Source organism: Melanerpes formicivorus, unplaced genomic scaffold (genome assembly GCF_026170545.1).
Source record: "Melanerpes formicivorus ecotype bairdi unplaced genomic scaffold, bMelFor1.0.p_v2 SCAF_19, whole genome shotgun sequence".
In the NCBI taxonomy this organism is placed as follows: Eukaryota; Metazoa; Chordata; class Aves; order Piciformes; family Picidae; genus Melanerpes; species Melanerpes formicivorus.
Window position 1 is genome coordinate 9,693,638 of NW_027142371.1, and position 16,555 is coordinate 9,710,192.

Here is a 16,555-nt window from a genome sequence, read left to right on the forward strand (position 1 = left end):
GTTTGCTTTTGTGATACCACTCTCAGAGCAGGACAGAGTCCAGAAACAAAAAGAACTATCTGATGAAGCTGAGTGTGTTTTAGATCCACCTTCTCCATAAGAAAGGTCACACTATGCTGGCTACTCTGTGCCAAACAGCATTTTGTGTCACAGGGAGGTCTACTGATTTTAGTGAAGCTACTGCCAGAAGAAAGCATAGCTCCACTCAGGGGAATGCACTCAAATATGACTAATTTTCCTATCAAGATACTAACATCTATCTGCTGGAGCTCTTGATCTTTCTGTAATGTAACCCCTTAGTGACTTTATATTTCTCTTCCTTTGTTCCACATCTTGTCTTCTGGGCATAAAATACAATGTGATATCAGCCTGGAACAAAGCACTTCCTTAGAAGTATATTTAAAATAAAATTATTTACTTTTATAATTCAGGCAACTATCACAGGCATCAGCTGTCCTATCAAACCAAATCTCACAAGAATTCCTTTTAACAATGCACATTTATCCCTCTTTCCTGTCTTCTTTTTAATGATAAATACTCATTCCCACTCTTCTAGGCATACTCATTAATCTGTTTGTCAACAAATTAAATGCCATTATCTTGCCAATGCTATTGTTTCCTACTGCCTAAGTGCTCTGGAGCCTCCCCATGCACTCTGAACATGAGGATGCTGAATGTTCACTAATACAGAACTTGTATTTTAAATAAGACATAAAACTGAGCCAAGATAAGATTTGTGATGTGGAAGCTGTGAGTGCCTGCTTCTGTGAGTTCTTAGTACATGCCCTAGAGTGGTTTGGAGGGAAAGGTACTTTGGACAATGCAGAATGCTAAAGGGAGTGGGATTTCCCATTTATTCACACCAAGTAGTTTGGATCTCGCTCATGCTCTGCTCTGGTAAGATGCGACCTGCAGTGCTGTGTTCAGATCTGAAGTCCTCAGCACAGGAGAGAGCCTGGCTGTGGCTGGGGTCCTGGATCAGAGTCAGCCTCGAGCCTCTCTGTGGGTCCCTGTGTATACCAAGCTAGAGATCAGGACAGGTAACAGAGTGTGAAAGTCAAACAGTGAGGTACTGCTGGAGTCATCTGATATCTGAGCAGGATCTAAGGATGTTAATCTTGGATTTCACTGAAATTCCACCTGTGTCCTGCTTCAGCTTCATGCCTTTCTGGATCTAGTCCACAGTGCTCTCATCACAGCCAGGTCAATTTGATGAACTGCTCAGTGATTCAGCTTGCACTAACTTTAAGAGCTAAGTGCTTTTGCCATCTTTCATGAGACAAATCTAGAATGTGCACTGCTTCACCATCTCAAATAAAGGCTTTGGTGACTGAATTTTTTCTTAAGTACTTCACTGATTCTCCATTCCATACTATCTGCTGAGATCCAGTGGTGAATCTTTTTTATGGCAGCCTTTTCTTCATTATCAACAATTCTGGAGTCAGGCACAGTAAGGGAAGAAGTGGGATGCAAGTTGAAGTCATGTATTGAATAAGATAAAAATTAAATTGTGAACATGAATGTGTACCACAATCAATTGGCTTTCATGTAACACCTGCTTGATAGTCTTTGCCCCCTGACTGTGTGCTTCTAGCACAGGAGAGTACTGGCTGAGTTACTGTGCATCTGCAGTTGCATGCTGTAAGCAAATTCATTACAGTTCTCAAAAGATGATTTGCCTTGCTGTTCTCATCATTAAAAAATCCCCACATCCAACCAACCAAAACAACAAAACAGGAAAGGGGACAAGGCTTTAGGGAAGCCCAGGAAGCTCAGAGGTTTTCTCAGGAACATCAAAACTAATATTTTGCTAATATCCTCATGCATTTTATTTTTTACCTGCCTTGACTGGTTGGCTCTTTCACACAATGATAACTACCACTGTGGAAAAAAAGTGCTTCTAGCTGTGTGCCGTGTGCTCCTTTTTTTCTGAATGTTCCTGGCACTGTCCCCTGGCCTATCATTATTACTAACTTCATGTTCCATTAAATTTACTCATCTTCCTACTAGCCAAGAAACCTTCAGCACCCATGGAAGAATTTGAAGATGCCAGCCTGCCAGCATCTGAAGACAGTCCACAAGCCTTACTTGTATCTGAATCCACAGATTCCCCCCAGAAAGAGACAGAAAGAAACCCAGCCCAGCTTCCTAGCCCTCCATTGCTCCCAGCTCCACCACCTAAGGCAATCTCCAAAATTGCAAAGGGCGTAACAGGTCAGTAAAGACTTTCCCATCCCTTGTGTGTTATTCACCTACACAGCACAGGATATTTTTTTTTCTTACCTTTTTTTTTAAGCCTTTTGTTGCAAAATGCTGTGAATCAGGCTAGTTATATGGAGTGAAGAGAGCACTAATCATTTCCATGAACCAAGTGGTTTGGTTGCCTGATAACAACACACTGATCTTTGTACTTCACATATTTGTCTGAATCTCTCAAGGGATTATTTGTTGCAGGTCTGTTGCACTAAACACATGTCAAGCAAATCAAACCAACTGCAAACATCTGCTGAATCAGATGCTCATATCAATATCCCATAAAACACATGGAGAATTTAAGTGTTTTCATCACCTAGACTCGCTGGATAACAGTGCAACAGCCAAAACTGAGTTCAAGTCAGTAGGTTTTGAGGAGGTTTCTTTCGAAAAGATTTCTCTCTAGGGTAGGTCTACACTCAAGCTATAAAATCTGGTCTAGTTACACAGAACGTACATTAAGTGATACACCTGGCTCCCACAAAGCAGTCCTCTGTGCCAGACTTTGTTAAATGTTTCAAGAGCAATTCCCCTGGGCCTGATTTCCTAATCTATTGCCAGTATTGTTACATTTTCTGACATTCTGGCACTGTAGAAAGGGTGTTAAAGTGAAGATGATTTTACTTTGTTCCAGCTTTAGGGCCCCTACATATGGTAGAAGCAGTTAAGTCATATTGCAAATTAGAATCCAGTCCTGACATCTAAATGTTATACCTGTTGGATATTTAGACTTTCAAATTACATTCATTAGCTCAGCCCTGATTGACATCCATGCTCATCTACTGGCACAGTGAGGAGGGTTTTCAAAGTCACCAGGAAACAATACTCAGAGGGACATTGTGATCTGACCACTGGGCTTCACAGAATATATTGAAGTTTTCAGTCTTTTTGAGAAAAAGTGTAAGTTTTTGTTTCCCATGGGAAATATCTGTGTTTTGTGCTTGCTTAAATTCTGTAAGAGTTTAAATGGGAGCTGGACTCAGAATGGTATTCAAATGCTCCTTGGGAGCTGCTGTTCAGATTGCTTCAATATCCTGTGTGATAGTCAGGCTCTAGTGTGCCCTGTCCACCCTACAACACAGCCAGGCACAACCAGGACACCCCTTTGACTTTGCTCACTGGATGAGAAGGCCATGCCCTGCATGAGATGTAGGCTGCTTGGAAAACCTGACCCATAGAGGGTAACAAGGTCACAGCTTCACAAGGCTCTTCACAGACATTTTGCTGCTTACCCAAAGTATTACCTGGACAATTCAAGATATTCTGAGTTTTGGTATGTCATTCTCATCTACTTTTTTCACAAAGAACAACTCTTAATTTCCTCAATTACTCCAGGAACTCTAGACCCCTTTCCAGTAGTGATTTTACATTTGTTTATTTTTGCATGGACCTGGAGGCAATGGTAAGTTACAAGTAAACAAATACCTTCAATGGGTGAAGGGGAATACAAATGTATGGGGAGACAGAAGGAACCATTATGAAAGAGAAAGAAGATGAAGAGACTGAAAAGCTTGCTTGTGTTTATTTTTTCCCCTCTTTAACAATGTTAAAGATGTTGTTGGCAGAGGAGTGATGAATAAGCCAAGCCCCAATTAATCACAGAGGGAACAGGGGGAACAAGGCAAGGTGCCAAGACATCACTTTGGAAGATTATTCACTGAATAGCTGTCATTAGGACAAATAAGGTGTGATCTCAGGAAACTCCCAGCTTTCCATACTGGCCCAAGTTGCAATGAGGACAAAATCAGCCCTTTACCTGTTCCAGGAACAGGTATAAAGATAAAACAAAGTCCTGTCCCTTCCAGCTTTGGGGTTGAGCTAACCTGGGCTTCTTGCTTCAAGAAAACAGACAACCTCTCTCACTGTGCAATGGTATAAAGTGACTAAAAGGATGTTTTTTTTCATCCCCTCAGACCATGACTCAGTGATTGACCATAAATGTTCTCTGGGCATCTCCACAGTAGCACATAATTAAAATCCTGTTGAGTGCCAGAGGTCTTTGCTTAGCAGAGGTTGGCTGTCTCCTGGCTGCAGCAACCAGCCTGCTCAGTGCAGGAGAAGCTCTGGTGGGAAGGTGACACATTGCCAAGACATTGCACTTTGGCCACCTGGACACCTGAAAAAGTGCCCTTGTGCTTTCAGACATTTCAGACTATCAATACAGTAACTTTTGGATTAGCTGGACCACCCTCTCCTGACCACATAGAGATATGAATTGAACTCTGGCCATTGGTTAGAATTCTGGGCTGGAGGTAGAAAAATGTGCCAAAAATAAGAAAAATAGTGTTAGACCTTCCTTAGAATATGAAATAATGTCTTCTTTGGATACAACTGTCTTCATTGAGAGACTCCTCATCATCCCAGGAATGTGAAAGACAGATCAGGCTTTGTGTTATCAGTCTCAAATTTGTGATGCTTGGTTTTAGTTATGGCTACAGGAGCTCTTCTTGCTGCTTGTTCTTTTGCTGTTGTCCTCAGTAATTCTGTCCTCCAACCTCCAGATGCCCTGCTCTGTTTACAGCACCGCCCTCACGGAGCTGTACCAGACTTCCAGCCATGAAAAGACATGTAGTTGGTAACTGTTATGCAGGATGCTGGGTCTGAGAGGAAATATTTAAATATTGAAGGTAATACTCAAATGTACTTTTGTCCTCTCCATTTTTCTAGTAAGCTACCCTGCTAACAGGGACCAAGTTCAAGTCCCCTCAAACATCAGTATTTAGGATAACCCTGGCCTAAACAGAAGGGGGTTTTTTCTCTGCTATGAACTGAGGGGTTTATCTGCAAGTAGAAACATTAAAAATCATGTGTGAAAATAAGTTTGTAAAGAAGCTGTAGCAGCTGTATCAGTAGAAATTCCTGTTTAAAACACTAGGTGGCAATAGGAGAAAAGAAATGCTCTTGTATGAAGCCTTTGAGTTGCTTTTTTACACCCAGACTGAGCTACTGATGTAAACGCCACCATACGCCAGAGCCTTGGGATGGAGATACAAGGGAAAAGGAAAGAGAAAACAGAACAATCAGCATCTTTTTCAGGCCAGATGTTCAATTGTCTTAAGAGTGTGAAACTACCAAATTTACAACCAGGGATATGTCCAGTGTTTTGGACTTGGGTGCTAGACAAACACGTACATCAAAGGCTAATGTCCAACAAATGCTTACAGTGCATAAACAATGTCTGAATCTGGGGATAAAAACAACAACAATTAGATTGCCCCACTAATTTCTTTCTACTTAGTGCTCAGTACCACATCTTTCATTTGAATTTCATTTAGCAAGTTTTGTTACGTGAATATTATCCTCATATTATAGTGATTTTGGCATTTCCTCAACTGGCACATGAAAGAGGTCTGAGCTGTGCAGCAGTCACAGAGGAGCAGACAATAGGCAGTGGTACATTTTGTCCTGACTGACAACCACAGTGCATAAATTTTAATTCGGTCTGCCAGAGGTCAGCAGAGAAAGTGCTGGATGGGAAAGCCTCCACTGGTGGTTAGGAGGAATGGTACTGGTAAACAAGAATGCATTGGTGGGTGGGAAAAAGGAGAATCTGATACTGTGGGAAAGAGAGGAAATAGAGGAGGCATTTATGTTGCTAAAGATCTGGATTTGTGTAGCATGAGATAGAAGGAATTAGAATTAGAAACACTTGAACGTGTCCAGAGAAGGGCAACAAGGCTGGGGAGAGGCCTTGAACACAAGCCCTGTGAGGAGAGGCTGAGGGAGCTGGGATTGTTTAGCCTGGAGAAGAGGAGGCTCAGGGGTGACCTCATTGCCCTCTACAACTACCTGAAAGGTGGTTGTAGCCAGGAAGGAGTTGGTCTCTTCTCCCAGGCAACCAGCACCAGAGCAAGGGGACACAGTCTCAAGCTGTGCCAGGGGAGGTTTAGACTCAAGGTGAGGAGAAAATTCTTCACCGAGCGAGTCATTCGTCATTGGAACGGGTTGCCCAGGGAAGTGGTGGAGTCACCATCCCTGGAGGCGTTCAAGAGGAGATTGGACATGGCACTTGGTGCCATGGTCTAGTCATGGGGTCTGTGTTTATAGGTTGGACTCAATGATCCTCAAGGTCTCTTCCAACCTTAGTTATACTGTGATACTGTGATACTGTGATAGTTACTCACCTTAACCAGTAACCTCTCTTCAACACAACAAATCCATTTCAGTGCAGACTCTGTATGCACTACACAACATCTTACTCTCTTGTGTTTTGACAGCAGGAAGTGAGATAGATGACCCAGCCATGAAATCTCCTCCGTCCACCATCCTGAAGAATTATGTCATTGTTGGCTCCTCCCAAATCTCAGGACAAGCTGCCCTCTTCCATCCCTCTGGCCAGAAAAGTTCAGATCCCCATGTCAGAGGACAGGTAACAACGCCAACTGGTTCCCCTCACCTGGCTGCTGTCCACATGCCTTTACCTCCCAGCAAAGTCATTGAAGAACTCCACAGGGCTTTGGCCACCAAACACCGTCAGGACAGGTACCTACAGCCTCTTGGCTATATGGGTGCATGAGGAGACTCATTCCATCAAATTCTTCTTGGTCAGTGTTCCTACCCTGTCATTATCATTTTATTTACTCCTACAGCTGGGGCTTGTTTGTGTCACTACTTTGAACATCCATCCGTGGTTAAAGTGCTAAATTTGGCAGTTACTTCAAAGTATGTTCTTCCTTTCTAAAGAGGCTACTTTGACATGGTAGTAGGTCTTCAAACCAGTAGAATCATTTGATAATCCTTGACCTATTTAAGAAAAAAAAAGGCTCCTCACAGATACCAAGTTATAGTAGCTAAGATAAATCCTGCTCTGAATATCAGTGCTCTCCATATAAGAAATGCTGCTCTTTCAGTATATGTCTGCTGGCCTATACATGAGCATAGCCATTTTTAATACAAATCCTCATGTGGAAACACTTTGGGTACTTTGGTTTTTATTATAAGCCATCCTGTGTGTTCAAGAAGGACAGAGATAACCTTTGCCATCGTAGAGCTTTCGAGCTAAGCTGGTAACATTTCTCGGTTACATACAGCTATTGTCAGGGGGAATAGTTTCAGATGGTTTTATTTCCAGGCCCTGGTAAACCTTTGACATGATCATAAAATATCAGAACGGTAAGACCTCGTGCCATGCATGTTTCACATTAGAAGGACATGCTGTGTGGGAGTTGTTTAAATCAGTACAATACAGCATGTGGCTATATATCAAAGAAAAGCATTAGTCACCACCCTTCTGTACCTTATTTTTATGACAGATAGGAAGGTCGCCATCTTGTATTGTCTCATGTTGCACTCTCTGCCAGGCCTTTACAAGACGTTCTGCTCGTTCTCATACAATGATACTCATACAAAGTTCTTGTTGTGGCAATAAAACAGTCCTTTTTAAAAACTGGGTTGTACACCTTCCACCCACAGCTTCCATGGAAGAGAAAGCAAAGGCTCTCCAAAAAAGAGAGTGGATGTCCGTCCATCCAGAACATCGAGCATTGAGCGCAACAAAGAGAAGGAGAACTCGCTGGGTTACAGCAGCGACTCAGAAAACAAGAGGAACTCGGTTAAAGAGTCAGATGAGAACAAGGAGAACATGATCATGAACTCAGAGCTCAAGGAAGACTCTGTTTTTTATCAGGACGAGGAAGTTTTGAATGACTCTGTCATTTCTGGTAAGGAAAGTCACTTACTACATTACAAAGAAACACTGTCATAGCTTGCAACAGATTATTTTGAGTGGTGAAAATTCCTCACAGATAATACTGAGCAGTGAAAATTCCTTCATTGCCACATCAACTTTTTAAAGGAATCCTGGTGAAAAGCTAAAGTTAGTTTGAGTCATAGTGACTGTGATCATGCCTGTGTTGGTAGGTACTGCATACTGAGGTGATGTTTAGAGTTACATGGATAAGTCAGTGTATGCTTTACACTTTCAGGTACTTATTGTACCTTTTGCATCACTATATCTGAATGGCATCACTTGCAGAGACATCTGTCAGCAGGCAAAACTGATGGTATACCTGGTGTCAATGGTGGGGATGTTTTGGAAGCACCCCATTTTAGGACTATTATTTCAGTGCAGTGATGGTGTAGTGGAAAGACTAAGGAGGCTGCCATGGACAGGTCCTGGGCAAGTTGGGAAACCCAGATGTCTAACACAAGTCCTGGGGTGGAGTGGTGTAACTTCAGCCCCCAAGGAGACAACAGCTGTGTGGATGTGGCTGCTGTCCTTTGACTCAGTACAAGCTGGGACATAAGCAAGGCATTTCTGGTCTTGACACTGGGTGGCACTGCTTGTGCCAGTATTCATCCAAATGTACCTGTTTGAGAGGAAAGAGAAACATAGTAATGACAGGGGCAGCACCAGAGCAATTCCCTGAAAAGATCCAGATTCTTTCTGATTTAAAAAACTGGTTTGCAGGTTGGGAAATAAGACTATCCATTAGTTCAAAGGTGCTTTACAATTAGTGTACTGCCTTAGTACATCACCAGCTTTGTCATTGTCACTGCAGTGCAGAACAGTGCAATAGCCTTGTGGTTACAGGGAGACTGGTACAGGTCACAGATAATTGCAAAAAGTGAAGAAGCCTACCTTGGCTTTCCCCCTGCTCAATAAATTATTCTCTGAAGCCTCTAAAAACACAAGGCAGGACACTAATCTTGTGGTTTTGCTTAAAAAATAACCTAACTAGCATATAGCCCACAACTTATAACTAGTGCAAGTGAGGTCTTTCCACAAGCATATGCTATTAAGGTTACCTTTTGCTTGATAGAAACAAACATACACGAAATGAAATGTTATGATTCAGCTGAACTAAACCAGGAACTTCTGTCAGGAACCTGCAGACCAAGCATAAGAAGGGTGTGAATTTTCAAACTTTCTTGTTGACTAAGGTGAGCTGCCATAAATTGTGAAACAAGACATAGCCAAGATCCTGCCTGAGATAGCTTGGTCTGGCATTGAGCATGCCTTTTTGACCAACAAAAATAACCCTTAGTAAGCAAATACTTAAAGCAGGAGTATTCATAGGCTCATTTTCTACTGAGATAGTGGTCAGGAATGAATTTGCCTCAGGGTGCTGGAAATGGATGTGGGGGAAAACAGTTTGGGGCTTTATTTCCTCTTTGTTCTCTGGTTTTGTTTATTTGTTATTAATTCTGAAAGATATGGGTTTCTGCAGCAAGTGGAATAACAGGACTGGCCATCAATGGGCTGGTCAATGTGCAAACATGAATTAGAGAGTGTTTCCCAGATTGTCTTCCTGAAGTGGGGAACATTATCTCCTTCTTTTCACTTCTCAGGCAGGTATTATTTTACAGGCATTAAGACAATTGATCAGGCATGAGGAATGGCTTCTCAGACTAGATCAGCTTAATCCAGATCTCTGGCATTTCTGTTTGGTGAAATACCCTAAAGATTAATCAGTTCTCAGTGCATATGGACCATGGGAGTGTCTATAGCATAAGCCTTTTAGAAATCCAAGCATCTGGATGCACAGCTTATCCTGAGTGGGTTATACACTCTCCCCTTTTCTAACACAACAGCAGGATTTGGGTTAAAGTTGAGATTTTTCAGATATGATTTGTGGTTTTAATTTCACAAAGTAGTAAAGTCCTTCTAAGTGTGCAGCAGAGCAGCCTGGGAGCAGTCAAGGCCCTGAAGAGCAGCTTCATTTTACTTTGTTTCAAGCAAAATATTGCATTGTTTGTCTCACTTTGAAATACAAGCCTCTAGGGCAGACACTGAGCTAGCTTAAGCCAATGTCTTCACATTAGCTTCAAAATCTGACTTCTTGCCAGAAGTTCCTGCCTTTTTACCTGCAGAGCATCAGTTTCAGCTGGCCTTCAGTGAGATGATGGACAGCACAAAATGAGCAGTGACCTCATGTGAACAAATAATCGCTGTGATTCTAGCCCTTGTCCTCCTACAATTCAAAAGTCATGTATAAAATGGTTTGACAGCTAGTTTTATGACAGCCTGAAGAGAGTAGGGATAGTCCTACATGCTCATACCTTAACTGACACCAGTGAATGGGAGAATAACCATTTAGGCTGCATCTCCACCAAAAAAATGTACTTACTGCACAAGTAGAGCTCCCTTATTTCCTTCTAAGCAGTTCTGGACCAAGATATATGCATGTGCTGTATAATATATACATATAGCGCTTTCAGTGCCCCCAAGCTGCACTGAACTGCCTGCAAATGCACCCCAGAGACAGCCAGCACATGGGTACTATGTCTGTCATGTTCTGGAGACACTCAGCTTCATGTGCATGTGCAGTCTCTCCACACAATCTCCTGCTGTGCCCAAGTTCCTCTTCTTGCCTGTTTAAAATTACCAGGTAAAAATGAGGACATGTTCAAGGATACCTGGGTGTTTGCTAGTCTCAAACTGCTTCACATCATTTCCAGAAGGAATTCTGTTGGTTCCTGTGCTGTATAGGTTGAGCACTGCAAATACCCACTCCCAGTGTGGTGGAGCCTAGAAAAACCTTGAGAGTCCCAAGTCTTTGTCTTCATGAGCCAAACATTTCTGATGAAGTCATATATTCAGTTAGCAGAAGGCTCTGCGTGGCATCAGCCAAATCACTTCACTTCTTTACCCATCTGTTAAATGTATATCTACTACTTCACAGAGGGTTGTGTGGTTTAGTTTAATTAATGTTTGCAACAGACTTTGAAAGCATTAGGAGGAAGGTGCTAAACAAGGGTGCAGTTTTGAGACTCTCAACTGGGGTTTTGAACTGATTATGGTTTTTTAGAACTGTAATTTTGGACAATTGCAGCTACCAAGAGACTTGTCCCTGCTCACACAGGGAGCTTCTGACTACTTTCTACCCATCTTCCTAACATGTATGTGTGGGTGTTGTATAGACTCCTCCCCTCTGCATAAAGAAATTCAAGATCAAGTTCATAATAATAATGTAGGTCCACAGATCCCTAGCAAACATAAACCCCATTGTTTAGGAGTGAGAATCTATTTAAAATTTAGAATCTTGGCAACCTCCAGAGCATCCTTTAAAAAACAGGCTTTAATCCTATCTCAAATGCCAAACAAAAATACCAATTAAATGTCATTTTCTGTAAAAACGAGGTGACCTTTTCTAGAAAAGGCCAAGTATTAAATAATAAAAAGAAATCCTTTTAAGTAAAAAGGAACCAAACCAAAATAACCTCCACTTACACATCACACTCCCGAGATAAAGCAAATACAGAGATTTAACTGTAGTTCCTGTCTACCTGACCACAGCTAACAACCATCTGACTGGTGCTACTCAGCAATGGTAATTTTCAGACTCTGCTGAATCCCTGGACTGGACACTGGCAAAGCCAGTATGGCACAGCAGAGGATCTGGTGCAGGGATCTGGTGAAAATTTACTTGCTTACACCCCACCTGTTCCATGATTGCTAGAAGACTGCAGTCCTACCAGTATGACTCAGAAGCTCACTGGTTTTAGTACTTCATTAGTCTCTTCCCCTCATCATAAGCAAGCTACCCCTCATCTAATATAGCCATCAGCTCAGACTTTCAGTCTGCATTTGGAAAGAAAGATGTTTGCCTTGCCAAACACATGGCAAAATGGTTTTATAAGCTCAGGAGTCGCATTTTCATTTGTTTAGCCTGCTGACATCTAAAGGGTTACACCAGAGATGCAGGAGCACCTACACTCAAATGCATTTCCCTCCAGTAAGAATAAAAGATGTTCTCAGAAGGGCAGCATCAAGGACTGAACATCCAGAACACTGAAGTAGACTCCTACTGAAAACTGTTCTCCTATAAACAGTTCTTTTGTAATGGCAATGGTTTAGGTTACATGGCTTGATGGGAAACAAGCGTTCCTGTATTTTTACAATGAGCACAATAGGTCATGCAGTCACAGTAAGTATTTGTGTCTCTTATTGCCTATACCCCCAATTAAATTGCCATAAAATCTGGCCTTTTCTTTCATTCCTTGGAATATTTGCCCCTGCTCTCTGCAGAGGGAAAGGCCCAATGTCAACAGTATAGTACTGATTGCTAAATGAAATTCTCTTCTGACACTGTCACTCTGGACAGGATGCAGACATACATAATAGCTTACATTCAGTGTTAGAATTACACAGAGTGTCTGATCACATTTCTAATTTCTAATGCCAGAAAACCAGAATGACACTTAATATGTATATGATTATATATCTACCTGTGTATGTGTGTGCATATACATACATGCATGCCAAGCAACACTTTTGATTGTTTCAGTTACCATTATCTATTCCTGGTTATACCTGCTGACCCAGAGAGGAAGGTGTATACACTCCTGCTGCTGAGCGACTGAGTCACTAAATAGTCAGGAATTGGAGATGGCTCTGGGCTCTGGGGGTGCTCAGAGGACTAAGGCAAGACTCACAGCTTTTGACTTCTAAACTAGTGATGTGAATTGTGTCTCAGCTGCATATGATTTTCACCTGAGAGCACTGCTTGGATAACCAAGATAACAGAGGAATATGATCCTTCTGCATTTATAAGCAGTTTTCTCTTTACAACTGTAGTGCTTACTTATATTAGTGTTACTTACCTTAGTGTGTATATTTTATGGGTATATTAATATATTAAAGTGTACTTACTTATATTAATGTGTACAGCTGCTCATTGTGCACTATCACAGATCACTGTCACTGTAGGTTTCCTGCACTTCCAATGTTCATGTTTCACCTCCAGGAACTGTCTAATAGCTTTCTTTTCAATGTATGTCCCAGGTACTTTGCCAAGAAAATGCAAGAAAGAACTGCTGGCCGTAAAACTACGAAACAGACCAAGTAAGCAGGAGCTGGAAGACAGGAATATTTTTCCAAGGAGAACAGATGAGGAAAGACAGGAAATCCGTCAGCAAATTGAAATGAAACTCTCCAAGTAAGTCTATCTAAGAAGAGGGAGTAACCTCCCTTTACAATGGAGCATCCTCTGGGTACTGTCAGATGAGACACTGTCACAAACCCCCGAGCCCATTTCCTGCAGTGAATCGTGCACAAACCAATGTAACATATTTTCAGTTGTCAGTCAGCCACATAAAAAATGTAAAAACCTCAACTCCCTCTTCAGTCAGGATTCCCTTAATTTCAATAGAATACAAGGCAGAAGTGGGACAGAATTCTGCCAAACCTACCTGCAGCCCCAACATCCTGAGGTCCTCCAGAAAGGCTAGTAGTTCTTTAACAAAAGTAAGAATATAATTATTTATTAACCTGATTTTGCTGTGTCAGCACTAGCTGAATGTAAGGATAAAGACCAGGGGTATAGCTGCATATTTACTTGAAAAAGGGGAAGGTGGTGTGTGTGTTGGTGGATGTATTTCTGCTTTAAGGAAGAGGCAACTTCAGCAGCATTGCCCTCAGATGGGTAAGGTGTTTGTGTAAGTCCAGCTGCAGGGACAGCAGGGATGGTCTGCTTTTAATCAGTAACCAGGGCAACAGGGTAGAGCTCTGAGAGAAACAGCCTTACTGTGGTGTGTAGCCTGAAGCAAAGATTTAAGGTTACTGTGAGGCTCAGACTGCAGCATTTGGTTTTTGTGTGTGTTTTTTTAGAAGCTACATTTGGATATCTGCAAACATGAATATTTCAGATGAGACAAAGTGGATTGTTAAATAAGCTGTGCTGCGCCTGCCCACACTGGGACAGTGAGCACTGCTCACAGCCAAAATGCTTGGAATCAAATTGAAAAACATGACTACAAGTTCATTTTCAAAGCTTATTAAATATTAAATATCTCAAGCCTCTCCTGAAAGAAACATTTATTGATATTTAGACTAGCTCATTCATGTGTGTGCATTTGATTAAACTTTACCTCAGGGAGCAGGGGATGAGAAGCATGCATTTGGATTAGAACACCAGTCCTAATGGAACAGAGTTTACAAAGGAAAAATCACTGCCATCACCACACTTGCCCTCAGCTAAGAAATGAGCTACTGAGTGAATGTGCATGAGATTTTGGGTGTGCTTTATGATGTTCCTGCAACTTTGGAGATGGGACTTCTTCCTGCAGTCCTGGTGATTCCTGGTTTTCCTCTCAAAGCAGAATGGTGCATTGTGCCAGGGACTGCACAATACAGAGCAGATGCCAGTCCCCATCACAAAACACACATGTATCCCTTAGCAGTAGAAAACATCACTTTACCATTTATCTTAAATTCCAAGAGTTAACAGAGAGAGTAAATCATAGATGGGCCACATTAATATCCATTGTCTTAGGAAGGAAAGTATCATGGACTTTGACCATGGCCTTGATCATCTTGACCTTGCAAGCCTTATGTATTCATTTCAGTGAAATATTTCAAGCTGCACTCCAATACTGTTAATTTCATCATTGTGACCAGTCAATTGCTTGTGAAATGTCTTCATAGGTTCGGAGCCTGATGTCTAATACACAAAAAAATGGTTTCCATCTCACTGCATCCCTAAATCCAAGTTTGACCATCACAGAGTATTCACTGAGAAGCTTATCTCATATCCAGCCACACCTCACATTGCTGAAATGAGTGGAAGGTCACAGCAATTTTCAATACACCCTGACTGCTTGTTGTGGGAAAAGTCTTAACAGAATTGCAGCTTCAGGTTGTACAACTACAGGCTCTATTCCTTTCTTTTCATCAATCATTTACCTTGCTTAATAGTGAAGCTATAGAACGCTTTTAAAGGCAGCATACCTGAAGTCATGTCAGTACAGGACTTGAAAAGGAAACCTCTGATAGTGGGGAAAAGGTCTGGTCATGATGCCTCCACACTGTCTGCTCTGGTCTTATGGAGCAATCTGTGGTGCAGGCCATTAGTCTCATTGGTGACGTCTTGAGGATGGCTAAAAGCCATCTTTGTTCCAAGTGCTGGAAGACAGGCTTTCATTTAGCTCTTCTTCCTGGAACGTGGAAGATTCAGCACATCTCAGGAACAGACGGCACAGAGATTGTTGGAATAGCCAGGAATGGCAAAACAGATTGGAAGCAATCTCCCACACAACTTCCAGCACATATGTGAACTGGCAGAGCTTAGCTCAGCTCTTAACTCATCCACCAAAATAGAACATGACCGTGCAAACAAGCTCACGCAGGTGGTGGATGCATGCAGGAAAATATTTACAGAAGCACAGAATCACAGAGTATATCCAGTTGGAAGTGACCTCAAAGATCGTCCAGTCCAACCCTTGACCCAGCACTGAAGGTCAACACTAAACCATGTCCCTAAGTGCCAGGTCCACACATCGCTTGGACACCCCCAGGGATGGTGACTCCAGCACTGCCCTGGGCAGACCATTCCAATGTTTGGTAACCCTTTCAGTGAGGAAGCATTTCTTAATATCCAGCCTAAACCTCCCCTATTGCAGCTTGTAACCATTTCCTCTAGTCCTGTTGCTATACCAGAAAAAGCAAGTATGTGTCAAAAAGGAAAAAATAGTAAAAGCAAAATTGGGTACTCTTAAAGGCTAAAGAGTCAAAGCCCTAGAGGTATGCCTTTGGAGTTTCTAACTAGGACCACAAAACCCAGGCCATCCTATAGCCCCCACTCAGAGCAAAACCTGACAGTAATGTGGAAATGTAACCATGCTGGGAAGAGTGAAATTCTTGGATGAGATTTTGAAGTCTTCATTCTTTTTACTGGTGCTTGTGCAGCATAATCTCTTTGTGACAGCTTGGAAATGAATAGCTAAGGAATGTATGGGATCCAACAGAAATGTCTATTCACTGCATGATTTTGCCACTACATATGCAGAGAAGAGCATATTGCTGCTGCTGCAGGAGTAACACTTTGATCACAGCAAAGGGACTTGCCAGCTCAGTTATGAATCCACATGTACTCACCATCAAGCTGCAGGCCTGTACTTCAGCACAAAACAGTAATCTGTGCGCAGAGCAGTGAGTAATTACTCAGTGGCTGTCTGCATAAGAATGGCAAGGAAGCAGGCAGTTGTTTTCAACACCAATATTTTTCAGCACTTTTGCAGTGATTTGAAAGTCTACAGCTGTCTTTGAAATTGCCTCAGTCCCACAGGTAACACAGCCTAGCTCTATACTCTGGAGGGAAAGCTGTGCTGATGTATATAATGTGAAAAGTATACCAAATAATGGTGCCTAGGGAACTTCAAAAATGGGGAAACAAAAGAATAAAGTTCTCTTAAAAGCACCACATTTTTAAGTGGTTCTGATTTTAATTTCAAAGACAGTTATGAATCTGCTGAGAAAATCAGCTCTCTGCTATTGTGCTGATGACTGTTTATACAGTCAAAGCAAACCCCTGGTTTTTCTTCACTTTCCCACTCATTCCATCTCAAAAGACAGACCAAAAAA

General features: G+C 42.0%; 1 protein-coding gene across 4 annotated transcripts in view; it reads left to right on the forward strand.

Annotated features, from left to right (window-relative positions):
* Nucleotides 1-16,555, forward strand: part of PHACTR3 (phosphatase and actin regulator 3) — a 115,727-nt gene that overhangs the window by 71,998 nt on the left and 27,174 nt on the right. For 3 of the 4 annotated variants that reach the window (XM_068150040.1, XM_068150042.1, XM_068150043.1), the window contains exons 5-8: nt 2,011-2,214; nt 6,471-6,735; nt 7,666-7,913; nt 12,980-13,133. In XM_068150040.1, coding sequence (XP_068006141.1) covers nt 2,011-2,214; nt 6,471-6,735; nt 7,666-7,913; nt 12,980-13,133 — 871 coding nt within the window. The remainder of the gene's footprint in view (nt 1-2,010; nt 2,215-6,470; nt 6,736-7,665; nt 7,914-12,979; nt 13,134-16,555) is intronic. The other variant, XM_068150041.1, reaches the window with a different exon arrangement.